At 51.4% G+C, this 17,552-nt stretch overlaps 1 protein-coding gene and 2 non-coding genes across 5 annotated transcripts; all 3 read right to left on the reverse strand.

Moving 5' to 3' along the window:
- Positions 1 to 8,891: 8,891 nt before the first annotated feature.
- On the reverse strand, positions 8,892 to 17,488 carry TBRG4 (transforming growth factor beta regulator 4). Of its 3 annotated transcripts, XM_036910332.2 has the most exons (11): positions 17,365 to 17,488; positions 15,563 to 16,023; positions 12,988 to 13,311; positions 12,261 to 12,432; positions 11,827 to 11,984; positions 11,203 to 11,310; positions 10,412 to 10,556; positions 10,080 to 10,325; positions 9,878 to 9,989; positions 9,682 to 9,796; positions 8,892 to 9,156 (listed from the first exon to the last, which is right to left on the reverse strand). In XM_036910332.2, the coding sequence occupies exons 2-11, from the start codon at positions 15,971 to 15,973 to the stop codon at positions 9,055 to 9,057; spliced, it is 1,893 nt and encodes a 630-aa protein (XP_036766227.2). In that variant the 5' UTR covers positions 15,974 to 16,023; positions 17,365 to 17,488; the 3' UTR covers positions 8,892 to 9,054. The 3 variants fall into 3 exon arrangements, with proteins under 3 accessions (XP_036766227.2, XP_036766224.2, XP_036766225.2); XM_036910329.2 differs by having other exon boundaries at positions 9,878 to 10,325; XM_036910330.2 differs by lacking the exon at positions 17,365 to 17,488 and adding an exon at positions 16,892 to 17,275 and having other exon boundaries at positions 9,878 to 10,325.
- Positions 12,082 to 12,217, reverse strand: LOC118925008 (small nucleolar RNA SNORA5). Its single transcript, XR_005029833.2, has one exon. It is a non-coding gene; the product is annotated as a small nucleolar RNA SNORA5 (small nucleolar RNA).
- Positions 12,594 to 12,728, reverse strand: LOC118925009 (small nucleolar RNA SNORA5). Its single transcript, XR_005029834.2, has one exon. It is a non-coding gene; the product is annotated as a small nucleolar RNA SNORA5 (small nucleolar RNA).
- Positions 17,489 to 17,552: the final 64 nt, after the last annotated feature.

The following is a 17,552-nucleotide window of genomic DNA, read 5'->3' on the forward strand; positions in this document are numbered from 1 at the left end:
TCAATAGACTGGGCCCCACATTGTTGTTCTAACTACTACTACTGCCCTCAAAGTTACAGGCATCACTCCATGGGTCCATCATTCCAGAGTGAGAAGAGCCCATACTCCAGACAAAGAAATACATCAGTAGAAAGCCCAGCTAGACCTCCAGATCCTCTCCACCTCTGCATCTGACGATTACCCTCTTGACTAATGAACACCTGCACACCGTGGATCCTGGCCCTCGCCGGAATGGAATCTCTCATCCTGGGCATTAAACTCTCTGCTGCTGGCCCCTGTGACTAAATTTTCCTCAAAAAGTTGTCCTTTTTATTGTCTATTGGGTAATCCTTAAGTTGTTTTGCTATGCTTACCTGTCTCTCCTAGCTGAACTCAAGTCTCAGCCTGCATTTCCAAACTACCTTTCTATAATGTTTAACTACAAAAGTTATAAAGTGCATGGTCCTTACCCAAGGGAGCTGCCCTCAGCGGCCCTACACCTTTAGCACCCGTCCTCTCACACTCAGATAAACCAGCCTGAGTGTAATGCTCAGCTGCATAAAAATAAATAAGGACTGAAAAAACTGAGTATTTTTGTTAAGCACAGACTTATTAAGAGTCTGAAGGACTCATTGCAACCTATAATGCATAAAAACATAATAATTTGTGTTCTTCACAAAGTACTCAGGTCTTCAAAGAAAAAGTCCCAAGGAAAAAAGCCCTAGCTCAAAGCAATTAAAAGTATAAATACAAGCCATTATAACCATCATAAACCAAAAAGACGATGCCCCCTAAAATGAAGTGTTTAAACGGGCATCAGAGGTGGGAGTGATAAGGAAAATATCCAACACAGCCGTCCAGGTCAGCAAACCACTTTTTTCCTTCAGTTGGCAAAGCCCTCCCAGCTCCCTCCTCCCCTCGTCCGGGCTCCTCTTTTGCCCTGAGCATGCGGAAATGCCACATAGAGAAATAATATAAATTGCTCCCCTTCCTTGTGTTCAGGGCTCAGACCTTCAGAGATTACTCCCCTCTGAGCCCGATGATGTGAAATAAAATCTCAACACTCCAAGACCTCCAAGTGCCACTTGGTTCTTCCATCAGTGATCCAGTCCAGGCTTTCCAGTATTTTCCATAACAGCACAAGAGCAGACCCATAGACCAATGGAATAGACTAGAAAGCCCAGATATAAACTCAAGCATATATGGTCAATTAATATGCAATAAAGGAGCCATGGATATACAATGGGGGAAAAGACAGCCTCTTCAACAGCTGGTGTTGGCAAAACTGCACAGCTACATGTAAGAGAATGAAACTGGATCATTGTCTAACCCCATACACAAAAGTAAATTCGACATGGATCAAAGACCTGAAAGTAAGTCATGAAACCATAAAACTCTTAGAAAAAAATATAGGCAAAAATCTGTTGGACATACATATGAGCAACTTCTTCATGAACATATCTCTCTGTGCAAGTGAAACAAAAGCAAAAATGAACAAGGTGGGATTATATCAAACTGAAAAGCTTCTGTACAGCAAAGGACACCATCAATAGAACAAAAAGACATCCTACAGTATGGGAGAATATACTCATAAATGACGTATCCGATAACGGTTTGACATCCAAATTATATAAAGAGCTCATGCACCTGAACAAACAAAAAGCAAATAAGCTAATTAAAAAATGGGCAGAAGAGCTGGAACAGACACTTCTCCAAAGAAGAAATTCAGATGGCCAACAGGCACATGAAAAGATGCTCCACATCGCTAATTATAAGAGAAATGCAAATTAAAACTACAATGAGATATCACCTCACACCAGTAAGGATGGCCAACATCCAACAGACAAACAGCAGCAAATTTGGCGAGCATGTAGAGAAAGAGGAATCCTCCTACACTGCTGGTGGGATGTAAACAAGTTCAACCGTTGTGGAAAGCAGTATGAAGGTTCCTCAAAAAACTAAAAATAGAAATACCATTTGACCCAGGAATTCCACTTCTAGGAATTTACCCTAAGAATGCAGCAGCGCAGTTTGGAAAAGACAGATGCAACCCTATGTTTATTCTAGCACTATTTACAATAGGCAAGAAATGGAAGCAACCTAAGTGTCCAGCAGTAGATGGATAAAGAAGATGTGGTACATATACGCAATGGAATATCATTCAGCCATAAGAAGAAGAAAAATCCTACCATTTGCAACAACATGGATGGAGCTAGAGGGTATTATGCTCAGTGAAATAAGCCAGATGGAGAAAGACAAGTAACAAATGATTTCACTCATCTGTGGGGAGAATAAAGAAAAAACTAAAGGAAGAAAACAGCAGACTCACAGAACCCAAGAATGGACTAACAGTTCCAAAGGGAAACGAACTGGGGAAGTTGGGTTCTAATGGAGGGATAAGGGGGAAAAAGGGGTATTATGACTAGCATACATAATGAAGTGGGGGGGATATGGGGAAGGCAGTATAACACAGAGAAGATAAGTAGTGATTCTACAGCATCTTACTATGCTGATGAACAGTGACTGTCATGGGGTATTTGGTGGGGACTTGATAATAAGAGGAGTCTAGTAACCATAATATAGCTCATATAATTGTACACTACTAATAGCAAAAAAAAACACTCAACAAAATATTAGCAAACCAAATTCAAAAATACATCAAAAAGATCATCCATCATGGTCAAGCGGGATTCATCCCAGGAGTGCAAGGATGGTACAACATTAAAAAAACCATCAATATCATCCACTACATCAATAAAAAGAAGGACAAAAACCACATGATCATCTCCATAGATGCTGAAAAAGCATTCGACAAAATTCAACATCCATTCATGATAAAAACTCTCACAAAGTGGGTATAAAGGGCAAGTACCTCAACATAATAAAGGCCCATATATGACAAACCCAAGGCCAACATTACACTTAACAGCAAGAAGCTGAAAGCTTTTCCTTTAAGATTGGGAACAAGACAAGGATGCCCACTCTCCCCACTGTTATTCAACATATTACTGGAGGTCCTAGCCACGGCAATCAGACAAAACAAAGAAAGACAAGGAATCCAGATTGGCAAGGAAGAAGTCAAACTGTCCCTGTTTACAGATGACATGATATTGTACATAAAACACCATGAAGAATCCACTCCAAAACTACTAGATCTAATATCTGAATTCAGCAAAGTTGTGGGAAACAAAATTAATACACAGAAATCTGTTGCATTCCTATACACTAATGATGAACTAGCAGAAAGAGAAATCAGGAAAACAATTCCATTCACAATTGCATCAAAAAGAAAAAAATACCTAGGAATAAACCTAACAAAGGATGTGAAAGACCTATACCCTGAAAACAAGACACTCTTAAGAGAAATTAAAGAAGAAACCAATAAATGGAAACACATCCCATGCTCCTGGCTAGGAAGAATTAATATTGTCAAAACGGCCATACTGCCTAAAGCAATCTACAGATTCAATGCAATCCCTATCAAAATCCGAACAGCATTCTTCAACGAACTGGAACAAATAGTTCTAAAATTCATATAGAACAACAAAAGACCCTGAATAGCCAAAGCAATCCTGAGGACAAATAAAGTGGGGGGGTGGGGGGATTATGCTCCCTGACTTCAAGCTCTATTACAAAGCAACAGTAATCAAGACAACTTGGTACTGGCACAAGAACAGACCCATAGACCAATGGAAGAGACTAGGAAGCCCAAATATAAACCCAAGCATATATGGTCAATATGCAATAAATGACAGCCTCTTCAATAGCTGGTGTTGGCAAAACTGGACAGCTACATGTAAGAGAATGAAACTGGATTAATACCTAACCCCATACACAAAAGTAAACTCAAAATGGATCAAAGATCTGAATGTAAGTCATGAAACCATAAAACTCTTAGGAAAAAACATAGGCAAAAATCTCTTGGACATAAACATGAGGAACTTCTTCATGAACATATCTCCCTGGGAAAGGGAAACAAAAGCAAAAATGAACAAGTGGGACTATACCAAACTAAAAATCTTCTGTACAACAAAGGATACCATCAGTAGAACAAAAAGGCATCCTACAGTATGGAAGAACATATTCTTAAATGACATATCTGATAAAGGGTTGACATCCAAATTATATAAAGAGCTCAATCACCTTAACAAAAAGCAAACAAGCCAATTAAAAAATGGGGAGAGGAGCTGGAACAGACACTTCTCCATAGAAGAAATTCAGATGGCCAACAGGCACATAAAAAGATGTTCCACATCACTAATCGTAAGAGAAATGAAAATTAAAACCACAATGAGATATCACCTCACACCAGTTAGGATGGCCAACATTCAAAAGACAGAGCAAATGTTGGCGAGGTTGTGGAGAAAGGGCAACCCTCCTGCACAGCTGGTGGGAATATTAACTAGTTCAACCCTTGTGGAAAGCAGTATGGAGGTTCCTCAAAAAACTAAAAATAGAAATACCATTTGACCCAGGAATTCCACTTCTAGGAATTTACCCTAAGAATGCAGCAGCCCAGTTTGAAAAAGACATATGCACCCCTATGTTTATCACAGCACTGTTTACAATGGCCAGGAAATGGAAGCAACCTAAGTGTCCATCAGTAGATGAATGGATAAAGAAGAGGTGGTACATATACACAATGGAATATTCGGCCAGAAGAAGAAAACAAATCCTACCATTTGCAACAACATGGATGGAGCTAGAAGGTATTATGCTCAGTGAAATAAGCCAGGCAGAGAAAGGCAAGTATCAAATGATTTCACTCATCTGTGGAGTATAAGAACAAAGCAAAAACTGAAGGAACAAAACAGCAGCAGAATCACAGAATCCAAGAATTGACTAACAGTTACCCATGGGAAAGGGACTGGGGAGAATGGGTGGTAAGGGAGGGATAAAGGGGGAAAAGGGGCATCACGAATAACACACATAATGTAGTGGGGTGGGTGGACACGGGGAAGGCAGTATAACAGAGAAGACAAGTAATGATTCTATAGCATGTTACTACGCTGATGGACAGTGACTGTCATGGGGTATGTGGTGGGAACTTGATAATAGGGGGAGTCTAGTAACCATAACGTTGTTCAAGTAACTGTACATTAACGATACCAAAAAAAAAAAAAAACTGCTAGCTAAAATCAGTTTGATGACCTGAACTTGTCTGTGGCAGTGAAAGACTGAGTACCTTCCCAGATGGGGACGAGGCTGGGTGTGTCTGTCGGCATTAGGTGGCCAGCCCAGGAAGTTCTAACCCCACAATAAGGCAGAGAAAGCAACAAAGGCCCAGAAAAAGAGCCTCAGGAGCACCACTGACCAGCCCCAAGAAACTGGTTACAATTATACAATTACAAAGCAAACATTTAAAGCATCTGGAAATGGTCTTGAAGTGCCAAGAAGTGACAAAGCAGCTATTCAAGAAAACCTATGCACATTAAGAGAGCTATCTGTAGCATCTGAGCCAAGGCCACTCCATGCCTCCTCCCTCCCTGCTGAACCAGGCAGAGAATCCACTCCCGACTGTGTGGCCAAGAGGCCCCTCACCCCTGCCCTGCTCGTGCAGGGACGTCAGCATTATTTAGGCTGAGGCTGAGGCCCAGGCAAGTGTGCCAAGAGGTGGGGTGCCCTTCCTCTGTGTTGCCCCACCTATAGGGAGGGTATATCTTGGGCATGGCATGCTGAGAATACTGGGGCCCGGACAGGCCCTCTCCCAGCTCATGAGGTGGTAGGTCCATGCCAGGTGAGGCTGCTGCCCACCCCTAACCAAGTGCTCAGCTCCTAGAGTGGGGGGTCTCTCAGCAGCTTGCATGACTGTAAAACATAGCTCCTGACCTCTTCCTTTAGGGACTGACTTCACTTGCCACAGAGCTTTGGAAGTTTAAGCCTAAGGGTGCTCTCAGCATAGTGCAGTTGGTGGTGAAAGACATTTGGGAGGAGATTCGTGGATCCAACGAAGATACACCCAGGACCACAGGCTGGGGTGACTGTGGGCATCCCCAGGCACCTCTGAGGACCATGAGGGGCTGAACCTTCAGTAGAAGAGAGAGACCCCCAAAGTCATCCAGCCAGTCACTGAACAACAAACAAGTAACAGTAAGAAGCCCTAAAGAGAGGGGGTTGGACAGTGCCTGGAATTTTTTATCCAAAGTATCCAATTTCCAACAGAAATGATCAGGCACAAAGTAAACTGGAAAGCATGCCCCCTACACCAGCAACGGAGGGTTGCTGGATGCCACCAGCTGCCATCCTCAACAGAGAGAGGCTCCAAAGTAGCCATCACAAATATGTTCACAGAGCTAAAGGACAGCACAAGGAAGGCAGTAAGGAGTGAAAAATGACAGTCATATCAGATTATCAAGAATGAGCAGCAATCATGAAGCTCACCGGAGGGAATGAACAGATCTGAACTGGCAGAAAAATCAGTGAACTTGAAGGGGGAGCACAGGAGATCATGCAAGCTGAGGAACAGAGAGAGAAGGGACAGAGCTGCTGGGAACCGCGGGGCACTGCTGAGAGCCTCGACACACAGGGGAACCCCAGAAGCAGGAGAGCTGGAAGAGGAGACTCAAGGAGTCATGGCTGGAAACGCCCCAAGTCTACTGGGTAACGTGTACATTCAGGAAGCTCAATGAACTGCAAGGAAGCTATACACAAACATACCCAGACATATAAAAATGCTGGAAGTCAAAGGCAGAATCCCAAAAGGAGCAAAAATAATTAGGGCTGACAAAATTACCTCAGCAAAATGAACTCAGATTCAAGATAGATACAAAACAATCTTGACAAAGAATGAAATAGGAACACCCACACTTTCCAATTTCAAAACATACAACAAAGCAATGATGGTGTGCTACTAAGAGCCCAGAAATGAACCCATACATCTCTGGCCAAATGATTTTTGGTAAGGGTGCCAAGATCATACAATGGGGAAAGAATTGTCTTTTCAATTATGGTGCTGGGACAGCTGGAGAGTCAAAAAAAAAACATTTTTCTCTTCACACCAATGATAATTTACTCAAAATGGATGAAAGATAAAAATGGAACAGGAAAACTTTTAAATTCTTAGAAGAAAACACAGGCGAAAATCTTCACTACTTTGTTTCACCAAGGATTCTAAGATATGACACCAAAAGTATGAGCAAAAAACAGAAAAAAGATACACTGGACTTCACCAAAATTCAAAATTTCTGTGCGTCAAAGGATAGCATCAAGAGAGTGAAAATACAACTCACACACTGGGAGAAAATGTTTGCAAACTGTCTCTCTGATAAAGGGCTTATTTTGCAAACAAGGAAGTCTCACAACTCAGTAAGACAACCTAATCCATACCTGTACAAAGTATCTGAATAGGTATTTCTTGAAAGATGATGTGAATGGACAGTAAGTCTACAGCAAGCACCGTCAGTCACCGTGACTGAAACCCAAAGGCACAGCTTCAGAACACCAGGGGGACTAAAGGTGTGCAAGCGTCCCACATCGGTAGCCACTAGGGAAATGCAAATGGTCTCCCTGCATCTGTCCCAGGTGCTGGTACAGAGGCTGTGGGGTGTGAGCAGGCAGCACCAACTCCCCTCAGGCACTGCTGGTGGGACCCGGGGTAGGCAGGGACTCTGCACAAGTTTGGCAGTTTCTTAAACTTGGCATGTACTTCACTCCCAGGCATTTGTCCCAGAGAGATGGGAACTTGGGCTTGTGTGCACACTGCACTCAGGGATGAGCCAGTCCAGCAGCCACAGGGGCTACAGGTGCACACGGCCTGGGTGACTTCTGAACCACCAGGTGGAAGCCAAATCTCAGTGGTCAGACCGTAGGACTCTTCTCCAGAGCATTCTCCAAGTAACCAAGCAGAAATGGAGAATAGGTTGGTGGCTGAGACCAAGTGGGAGGCCTGAGAACAGATGGCTACATGAGGGTCCTTGCAGTGGCTCACGCCTGTTGGTGTTCACCACGTGATGTTGTGTCAGCAACAGGGCAGCCAGTAGAGGGCACGGTGGGGCGGGGGCCCACTGCATACAGCTGACCCTTGGACGAAGCAGGGCTTGGGGTGCTAACCCCGAGTCAAAAATATGCATATAATTTTTGACTCCCCCAAAACTTTACTAATAGCTACTACTGACCAGAGGCCTCACCAGTAATAGTTGGTCAAAACCTATTTTGTATGTTGTATTGTTAATACTGTATTTTTATAGTAAAGCTGGAGAAAAATACTGCCCCAAACTGCCACCAATCTCTAAAAAATTTTCCAAAACATTTATTCAAAAAAAGTCTGTAAATGGACCTATATAGTTCAAACCCATGCTATTCAAGGACCAACTATCGTTTCTTACAACCGCATGGAAATCTCTCACGTAGGCTCTGTGGCTGAGCATCAAGCAGGCTCCAATCCTACCTGGGCCTGGTGTCCTGGTCTGACCCGCTACCCTGTGAGTGACAAGGCCATGCATTCCATGCCATGGGGAAGGTGTTTCGGCCCATCTGCAGCGCTGCTATTTGTCGGGACCCTCGACCCTGCCACAGCAGTGACGGTCCCCCTTACTTGAGCCAGTGCTCCCATGCACCGAGCCTGTGACACTTGCTGGCAGAGGCCCTCAGAGCCCCCTCACTGGTGACCTTGGTGGGAGGGAACTTCCCAGACGGCTGTGGGCAGAACCCAACTGGCCATCCAGGGGCCCTGCCCTGGCTCAGAACCCTAGCACCATCTGTGTGTCAGCAGGCCCAAGCAGCAGGCTGGTGTGCTTATGTGAGGCTCCCCCACAGGTGGGAAGGTGGCACCAACGGATAGACGGAGCAACTGGGCCAGCACGCAAGCCAGCCAGACCTCCCTCCTGGAGACTCCTTGCCTCTGGGTAGAGGGAATGCAGGCAGCACTCATGGGGGGACGCCGGGTGTTGTGACAAAACCCAGGACACTTGTGGTGTTGGACACCAAACAGCAAGATTTATTACCCCTGAGAGGGTGGCCTGCTACCTGAAGAGGCGGGCAGCTCCTGCCTCCTGTCTCCAAGGCCTGTCCAGGGCCACCTCCTGCCTGCCTGGTACCCATGCAGGCCTTGGGGGCCCAGCCATGCACTGGGAGAGGTCACTTGGCCAGCTGCTCCGCCACTGCTTTCCGCATTTTGTCTTTGAGGTAGGCACCTTTCTGCCATTCAGACTTGAGTTCGAGCCACTCATAGTAGGGCACCTGAGGGGGTGTTGGAGAGCAGTCAGTGGGGGCAGGGAGCCCTGCTCTGCTGCAGGAGTGAGGGTGGGGGGGATACCTGGCTCTGGTAGGGCTGAGGTGCAGGGCCCGAGATCCCAGGCAGGGGGTCTGAATGGACATGCGACTTGGGAACGACATATTTTTAAAGAGTTGTTAGAAAAACGAAACCCAAAGAAGAAAACTCAACAAGAAAGACCCCACGTGGCCCCCAAACAGGATGATAGGAGGTGGTGGCAGAGGTCCTGGGCAAAGCCCCGGGGTCACTGCAGTGTACAGGCTGCACCCCCCACCCTGCTTGCTGGGCCCTGATGCTGACAAGCCGTGTGGCCTCGGACAGCATGCCATCCCTCAAAACATCCCCTTTTTGTGCTGAGGGGGACCTCAACACAGCCGGCCTTCAGAGCTGGGGTAGGAGTGTTGGCAGCTGCCCCACCTACTCCTGGAGGGCTGAGCAGCTGGACAACGGGCTTCCCCTGGTGCTGCCTCTGCCACCAGACAGGTACTCACGTCCACGAGCAGGAAGCCAGCGGCCAGCAGATGGCGCCGGGCCAGCGCGAAGCGCCCCAGCAGGTCTTTGCTGCGGCTGTTGAAGTTGGGGAACTCCCAGCGCAGGAAGGCCAGCCTGGCAGGAGAGGGGCCTGAGTGCTGAGGGCGGAGGCAGAGGAGCAGCACAAGGGCGGATTGGAGGGGCTGCCTGGCCTACCGCTTGGCTCCCGTGGGTAGAGGCTGGCTCCCGCAGGGCAGGACCAGGTGAGGAGCCATGAAGTCCCTCAGGGGCAGGAACTGGCCATCGGCGTCCAGCAGCACCTCAGCGTCTGGAGAGGGGCAGGACAGACGCGTCAGGACTGTCAGGGAGAGAGGAGAGCCCTTTCTGTGGAAGGGGCAAGGGTAACACTGGCACTCACCCAGAACCCAGCCATACTGTGTGGCCACAGTGAAGCTGCCCCTGTCGGCGGTCCCCAGCAACCCCCTCAGTGCCCCCTGCAGATCCTTCTGCAGGGGGGTCACCTTCCCGTCCAGGGCCGGGAGCAGGGGCACCAGGGCAGAGGCTGGCAAAAGGGGGCCTGTGTACTCCGGGTGTTCCAGCTGGGCGGTGGCGCTGATATGGACCAGCTTCTGGAAAGTGCTCTGGTCTTTTGGTGACCCACTGCCTGAGGGAGAAGGTGGAGTGAGGGGCTGGACGGCACAGGGACCTGGTGAAGGGCCGAGTTGCTGGCTGTGTCACCGAGGGGCTCACCGAGAAACTGGGCTTGAAACTCAGGGCGGAGCACGGCATGCAGCTCCACGTCCCGCACCTGCTGCAGGACGCACAGAGCCCACACGACGTCCACCTGCAGCACCAGGTCCAGGCCCTCCAGCTCCGCCCCCAGCTTCTTGTGCACCTGAGGGAGGGCAGGGCAGCAGGAAGCTCAGCGGCAGCCTCAGGGCCTGGCCACACTGAGGCCCTGGGTTCATGGGGCAACCCCAGCTGAGGCACTCTTGGTCTGGTGTGGGGCACTTGGGGTGGGAGGGTAGCAGGGGCTCACAGGCAGGGCCTGTGGCACGTCTCCAGCCCCATCCTGAGTGGCCCCAGGACAGGAGCTGCAGTGCAGGGCGCCATACTACAGGGACCCAGGAGCAAGCCTGGGCCACACACAGGATGCTGTCAGCCCGGCAGGGACCCCTTGTCCTGCTGACACCTGAGGCTGAGCAGCAAGGTGTCTGAGCCTTGGCAGGGTGCTAAGGGAAAGTTAGGAAGTGAGACCAGGGTCTCCCAGGCCTCATCGTGGTAAGCTGGCTGACGCCCTCCTGACTCACAGCTGTTCTTAGCCACAGAGCTGGCATGCTGGGATTTCACGGGTGCTGTCCCCAGACCATCCCTGGGACTCCTGGCTCTAGATGGCTGCCCCACACCAGGCCCTGCCTTCTGCCTCTCCACCTAGGGCTCCTCTGCACAAATTTGGCCTCTACCCACACCCCAACCCTGAGACGCTCCCTGGAGGGCCCAGCAGAGGCCAGCAGGGAGGGTGAGGGGCAGGAAGACCATACCAGACTGAAGAACTGGTCTTGTCCTGGACGGAAGTTCACACGGGCAAAAGCCAGAAGCATGTTGCACAGGTGTGGCACAGTGATACTCTGGGCTCGGCTCAGGACATGCTGAGTGGCATGAGACAGAAGGGCAGGATGAGAACTGGCCAGTGCCCCATGTAGACCTGCCCTCAGGGCCAGGAACCACCCGCCTGGGCCAGACCCTCTTCACCCGACAGAGATTACCCAGAAGCCAAGACCCTGGAAACTGACTGATGGTGGCTTTCAAAACTCTTTAGCAAGTAAATGCAGTTTCCTACAGGTGCCCATGTGCATGAGAGCACGCACAGTCTCTCTCCACAAATCCAACTTGGGGTGGCTGAAGGCAGACTCTCAGCTCACTGCCTGCAAGGCTCCTTACCCAAGGTGGATGGAAATGCCTACATGCTTTGGGGAAACTGTAGGAAACCACTTTCTGCGTTTTCTTTCACCACTGAGTAAAATTCTAAGTAAGAAGAGAGATCCCACATCCACCAGGGAGCATTTCCAGGCCAGTCATGGTTCCCCGATGAAATGACCAGGAAGCAGGCGCTAGAGGTGGGAATCAGGCATGACAGCCCCAGCCCAGCCCCAGGTCCCAGCTACCTGAGTAAAAGCCTCAAACAAGGGCAGGTTGAGCCACTTGAGGAAGGCAAAGGACTTGGTGCAGTGGGCCACCTCGCTGGATGTCAGGCTGGGCATGTACGGGAGCAGGTCGGCAGCCAGGCGCTGGAACACCTGGGTCTGGTGAAAGCCAAGTTTACCTTCAGGACAGAGCAGACCAGAATTTACCTGGTGAGGGTCACAGGCCACCCCAAGGCCCTCCCGACCACCCAAGCTGGGCACGGAGGTTCAGGAGCTTGGTGTCTGTAACCAGATGTATCCCTGAGGCCCAGAGAGAGAGGCTCAGAGCCCATGAGTCACAGTGTTTCTATGGCAGCCTTTTCGGCCAGTGCCTGGCATGGTGGGGGCAGGCACTGAATTTGACACAGCTGCGGCCGGAGCCCTCCTCCCTAACACTCCTTGTGCAGAAGGCTCACCGTAGGCATAGGCCAGGTCCAGAAGGATGCTTTTTGTCAGGAGGAAGGGCTTCTGGACCAAGTGGTATGAGATGGCCCGTAGCACGGGCACCGACCGTCGGTTCTGAGCTGCCAGTGTCACCAACACCTTCCGCAGTTCATCAGGGCCAAACTGCTCCACCAGCTCCAGGCACTGTCAACCACAGCCGGCAGGGGTCAGCTTGACGGCCCAAGGGCCAGGGGTCCCATGCAGTGCAGCCCCTGTGAGACAGCAACTGGGCCTGAGCTGACTAAACACAGGCCCGTGTATGCAGGGCCTGCTCTGCGCCACCCGTGAGACCCTGTCTGGGGCCACCATGTCTGCAGCCGAACTTATCCCCAGGTCCCAGGGCAGGGGACCTGGGGCCCATGGGCTGTGGAGCTCACTGTGGCAGCCATCTGGGCCAGCCCCGGCCACCACAGAATGGGGCTGAATTTGACTTGACTGCAGAGCTGGGGGCACAATGGCGCTGGGACACGCTCACCAGAAGCCAAGCCACGATGGGCCTCCCCACTCCTCGCTGTGCACCTGGGCCATTTTGGAGGAAGATAAAGGAGGGGAGTTCAGGCTCTCCATGCCCCCCAGGAACCAGTGGTTCCCCTAGTGCCAACCCTGGACTCTGGACAGAAATGCTGGGGCTCTTGTCCCGTGGCCCTCCCCAGGAGACAAGCTGAGCTCCAGGGCTGGAGCCTGTGCTCAATCCCGGACCTTGTCCTCCAGGCGGTTCATAAGCGACTCCGAGAGGTGGCCTGCCTTCATCATCATGGCCACGACTGTGCGCCCATCTTCGATCTCCGCCCAGCGCCGCTCCAGGTGCACCAGCAGCTCTGCCAGCAGCTCCTGGGAGCCCTGCTCCTGCATGTAGGTGGCGCTAGATTCCACCAGGAAGGCCAGCTGCTTGTACTTGAGCCTGCGGAGGCGCCAGCGGACCTCCTGCTCTGCCGACCGCAGTGTTCTGGAGGCTGTGGGCAGCGACAACACATAGAGGCTCCGGAGCAGCTTCACAAGGGTCCCGTTCCAGACTGTGGATATCTGCATGGGGAGGACACAGGCAAGGTCACGCCTGGGACTCAACCTGCCCATGTGACCAGGGAGCAGGCCAAGGGTTTGGGCCAGAAGCTACCTCCCTAGCGTCAGTTCACCACCTGTCACTTCAGGGCATGTGCTCCCATGGTGCCCCTGCAGCCAGTGCCTCACCTGTTCGCTGAGCCTGGCTCTCCAGCCTCCACTACACCCCCATTTGCTCCATCAGCTGCAGCCACGTGCTCCTCCCTGTAAGCCACAGCCCTGGGTGGCAAGACTCCTACCAGGTTCCCTGACACAAACCCCCATTGCACAGTGGGCACTGCTCCCTGCTGCCTCTCCTCTGCAGCCCACTGCAGGGATACAACCGCCACACCTTGAGTCAGAAGGAACCCACTGGATGGCGACTCAGGCCAAGGGGCTGCTAAGGTGAAGGTCAGTTTTGCCAAACAGCTCATTCTCTAGCTTGCAATGACAATCACAATGTCACTTTTTAAAGACCCTCTAACTTTCTCAGAAAAATAAGTCTGATAAACCCTCAACCCTTCGCCCCCAAAAAGCAGCCATGACACGGTCTCTGGAAACACACAGTGGAGTGACTAGAGCCAGCAACCCAGTGTCCCAGGGTGAGCCCTTTGACACATGGGTGAAGACACCCTGGTACCACTGTGTCCTGCCCACCCCAAACTCCCAGGCACCAGGGATGAGCAGCTGGCTGGCCACCTGTGCCACCACCACCACTAGCTTAGCTCTCAGGAGACACAGTCCTCTGGCCACTCAAGTCAGGTGCCAGTGTGGAGGCTGCAGAGCCACCTCTCCGAATCCATGTGGTGGCTGAGACCCAGATCCCACACCGGCGCCTGAGGCCAGCCCCACCCTCTGCACTACACTGCCCAGCCTCCTTGTCCTCCTGCTGGTCCCTGAGCAAGGGCGGCCCTCTCTGCCCAGCAGGGCGTTTCTAGGCCTCAGAGAAATACCACTGCAGAAGGCCTCTGGCCAGTCCCCCTCAGGGAGGGCAGCCTGTGGTAAGCAGGCACAGGGCTGCAGTCAGGCCATCTGAACTCGAACATGGCTTGTGCTGTGCTGAGCCTCCCAAATCCCACTACCGGCTCATCAGTGTCAGTGGCCTCACCTGTGAGATGGGACCACAGGGCCACTGATGTCACCTGTGTGGTGAGCAGGAAGCAGGGGAGCTCTGAATCTGATCTCAGCATAGAGACCCAGCCTGTTTTTTTGTGACTTGCCGGGCAGTAGGGAACCCTTTTATGAGAAAGCTTGGTCACCACTTACATGGTAAACACTGTTCCCCACACTTAGTGGCTTATAATTTTGTTACAATGTTCAATCTTGTTCTGTAAAATTGCTTAGTTATGTATACAAAAGTCAATAAATAACTAGAATTAATAAATAAAAAGGGACCTAATTTTTATGAGCTATATATTCTTGGTAACAATATATACATATGGTAGCCCCAGCACATACATATTTAACTAAAAGAGTCCCTCCACAAGGTATCTTCCTCACTGAGTGGGAATTCTGTATTTCCTGAATGACTCAATCCCATTAAAAGCCAATTTGCCACACCCACTATACCACTTTCATAACAGGCAGTTTGAAACACAGATTTAGCACACCTCTTCCACAACCCTTCCACATATCCTGAAACTTGTCAACTGACTCCACAGCTGGACACAGGGTGAGTGAAAAATGCTAACAGGGGAGCAGCCTTTCACTTCAGTGGAGACCAGGAGTACATGAGGGCCAACTTTTCTCAGCGCACAGAAACCAGCTTGAGTTCTGCCCTGAGACCACAGGCAGGCCCCTCCTCCCCAAGCTTGTCCCAGAGGGTCTGCTGGCTGGGGGATGCCATGCCGTGCCCACTCAGGTCTCTGAGGTCTCCATCAGCTCCCCTGTGCCTCCTCCAGCTTTAAAGGAACGCCTGGTGTCAGCGAGATGCCGTGGGGCAGCAGCCAGGGTGAGGGGGAAGCAGCCGAGGGACTGAGTGGAACTCTTGCTACATACAAGGGCACAGCATTCACCTAGCCACTGCTGTGAGGACAGAGAGAACGAGACACAACTGTGCAACCTAGGCAACAGCGAACGCCACAGGATGGTGAGGGACTGAGCGAACAGCAGGCCTGTCTCTACCTAGAAAGAGGGACTGCTTTGTGCAGGGCCAACGAGGCCAGAGTGGCAGCCACATGCACTGCCTGTGCTGTCCTTTACTTGTCAAAACTCCAGGGCATGCTCCAGAACCAACCTGACTGTTAATCAGATGGAGAAGCTGCTGAAGGCGGGCGTCCTGTGTGAGTGTGGCTTTGTGCTCGGGCTTCTCAGACAGTAGGCGGCAGAGTCGGATGAGCACGAGGGCCGCACGGTTCTGGTGCAGGCAGTGACCACTCCCGAGCAGCCTCAGGAGCTCCTCTGGCCCGGTGGCCTTCTCAATGAGCTGGTCCACCTCCTGGTTCTCTGCGAAGGGAGTAAACGCTTCCTTCTCCAGAAGCTCTGACCAGGAACCTGACGAGTGGGAACTGGGAGAGGGGGCAGAAGAAGCCAGAGTCCTATGGGCCGCCCTGGCCAGCCCTGGCCAGCCAGCCGGAGCCATGGCAGGGGCCAACCGAGTGGCCGCTCTCAGGAGCCATGAGCATCGTCTCACCAGGTGAGCTGCCATGGCGGTCCGGGTTGACAGGGAGGTAACTCCTAGCAGGTGATCCCAAAGCCCTGAAGAGGAAAGGGTAGGAGAGAGTGCTGCAAGAACAGCTCCTGACTCACAGACATTGAGAAAAATGCGACAAAGGAAAGGGAGTCTCAGCTGCCCTCCGTAAGGGGCGAACTGCCCACACGCAAGGAACAGCACTTTCTGAAGCAAAAATCTCAGGGTTTTGTCGCACTGTAGAACGTAACCAAATATAAAAAATCAGGAGCATTACAGCTCTGGTTGGAGGCTATTTAGTCTTGCCTGTGCTTCAAAATCACCTGGAAAGTGATTCAACAATTCACACTCCAGGCCTGGCCCACGACCTCCTGAAGGGGAGTTTCTGCAGATAAGGTTTGGACATGGCTCATTTCTATACTTCAAGAGTGCCCTAGCATACAAAGCCAAAGAGATAGCATATTTCCAATCAGACTGCTGCTAGAAAACCCTGGACAAATAATAAGGATCCCGCAGTTTGAGTGGACGTACTCTATTGCTTATACATGTGCGAGTGAGCCTTCTCAAACCTGGCTTCGGTACATCACCAACCTACTTGAGAGGCAGACTCCTAAGAGCACAACTCCCAGACTGACCAAAGCGCTTCACGATAGGGTCCAGAATCACTGCTCTCATTCTATCCCTTCCTCCTCCCTGCCTCACACCCCCATACCTCCCAGGCAGGGCCTGTCTCCAGCTTTCCTACCCCAGGGCCCGGGAAACCACCATTCATCTTCCCACGCCCACACAAAACGTCACCTCCCCAGGAATCTTACATATCCTGTTTAAGTAGCTTTGCACAATTTGACAGCCTCGCTCACAAACGACCTGCCTGGGCAGGGCACGTGACCGGGGTCTCACTCCTGCCCCAGTAAGGCGCGTCTGCGCTTCCCTTACCGGGAGCTCGGTGCACAGCCGGCCCGTTTTATTTGCACAAGCAGCCAGAAGCGGCTGTAAATGCTTGGCTGGACTCGATCCTGGCGCAAAGGGAACACCCCACCCGCTGGGCCGGCCAGCGGGAAGCCATGGAAACGCTTCCGATCGCAGACAACCCTACGATCAGGGAGCACGAGGATACAACACCCGGCGGCATCAGGCCAACACCAGCCCAGGGCGCGGCCCTCGGACGTGGAGGACGACCCGCCCGGAACCGAAGGGCTCGGGGCACTCGGGGTCAGCGGAACGTCGAAGGGCGCACGCGGGCCTCGGAAAAGAAGGACCGGCCCCACTTCCTGACCCCCTCGCCGGTCGCGCTGGCCCCCTCTTCGGACCGCTCCCCGCAACCCCGCCGTCCCAGCGCTTTGGCCTGGTCTCCCCTCCAGATCCCGCCCTTCTGTCAACAGTTCCTTGCTCCCTGCTGTAAGACCTACGCCGCCAGCGCCTGGAGCACCGCCGCTGACCTCCATGCACCCCACGCCGTCATCCGCCCAAGACTAGCAGGGCGCCCTCTTACGTCATTCGGAGCGTCGCCGGAAGCTACGCTTGCCGCGCACCGCCCAACCGGAAGTCGCTCCTCCGGCCCTTTTCCGGCCAGGTGCCATCTTTGCTGAGGGCGGAC

Source organism: Manis pentadactyla, chromosome 7 (genome assembly GCF_030020395.1).
Source record: "Manis pentadactyla isolate mManPen7 chromosome 7, mManPen7.hap1, whole genome shotgun sequence".
Taxonomy (NCBI): domain Eukaryota; kingdom Metazoa; phylum Chordata; class Mammalia; order Pholidota; family Manidae; genus Manis; species Manis pentadactyla.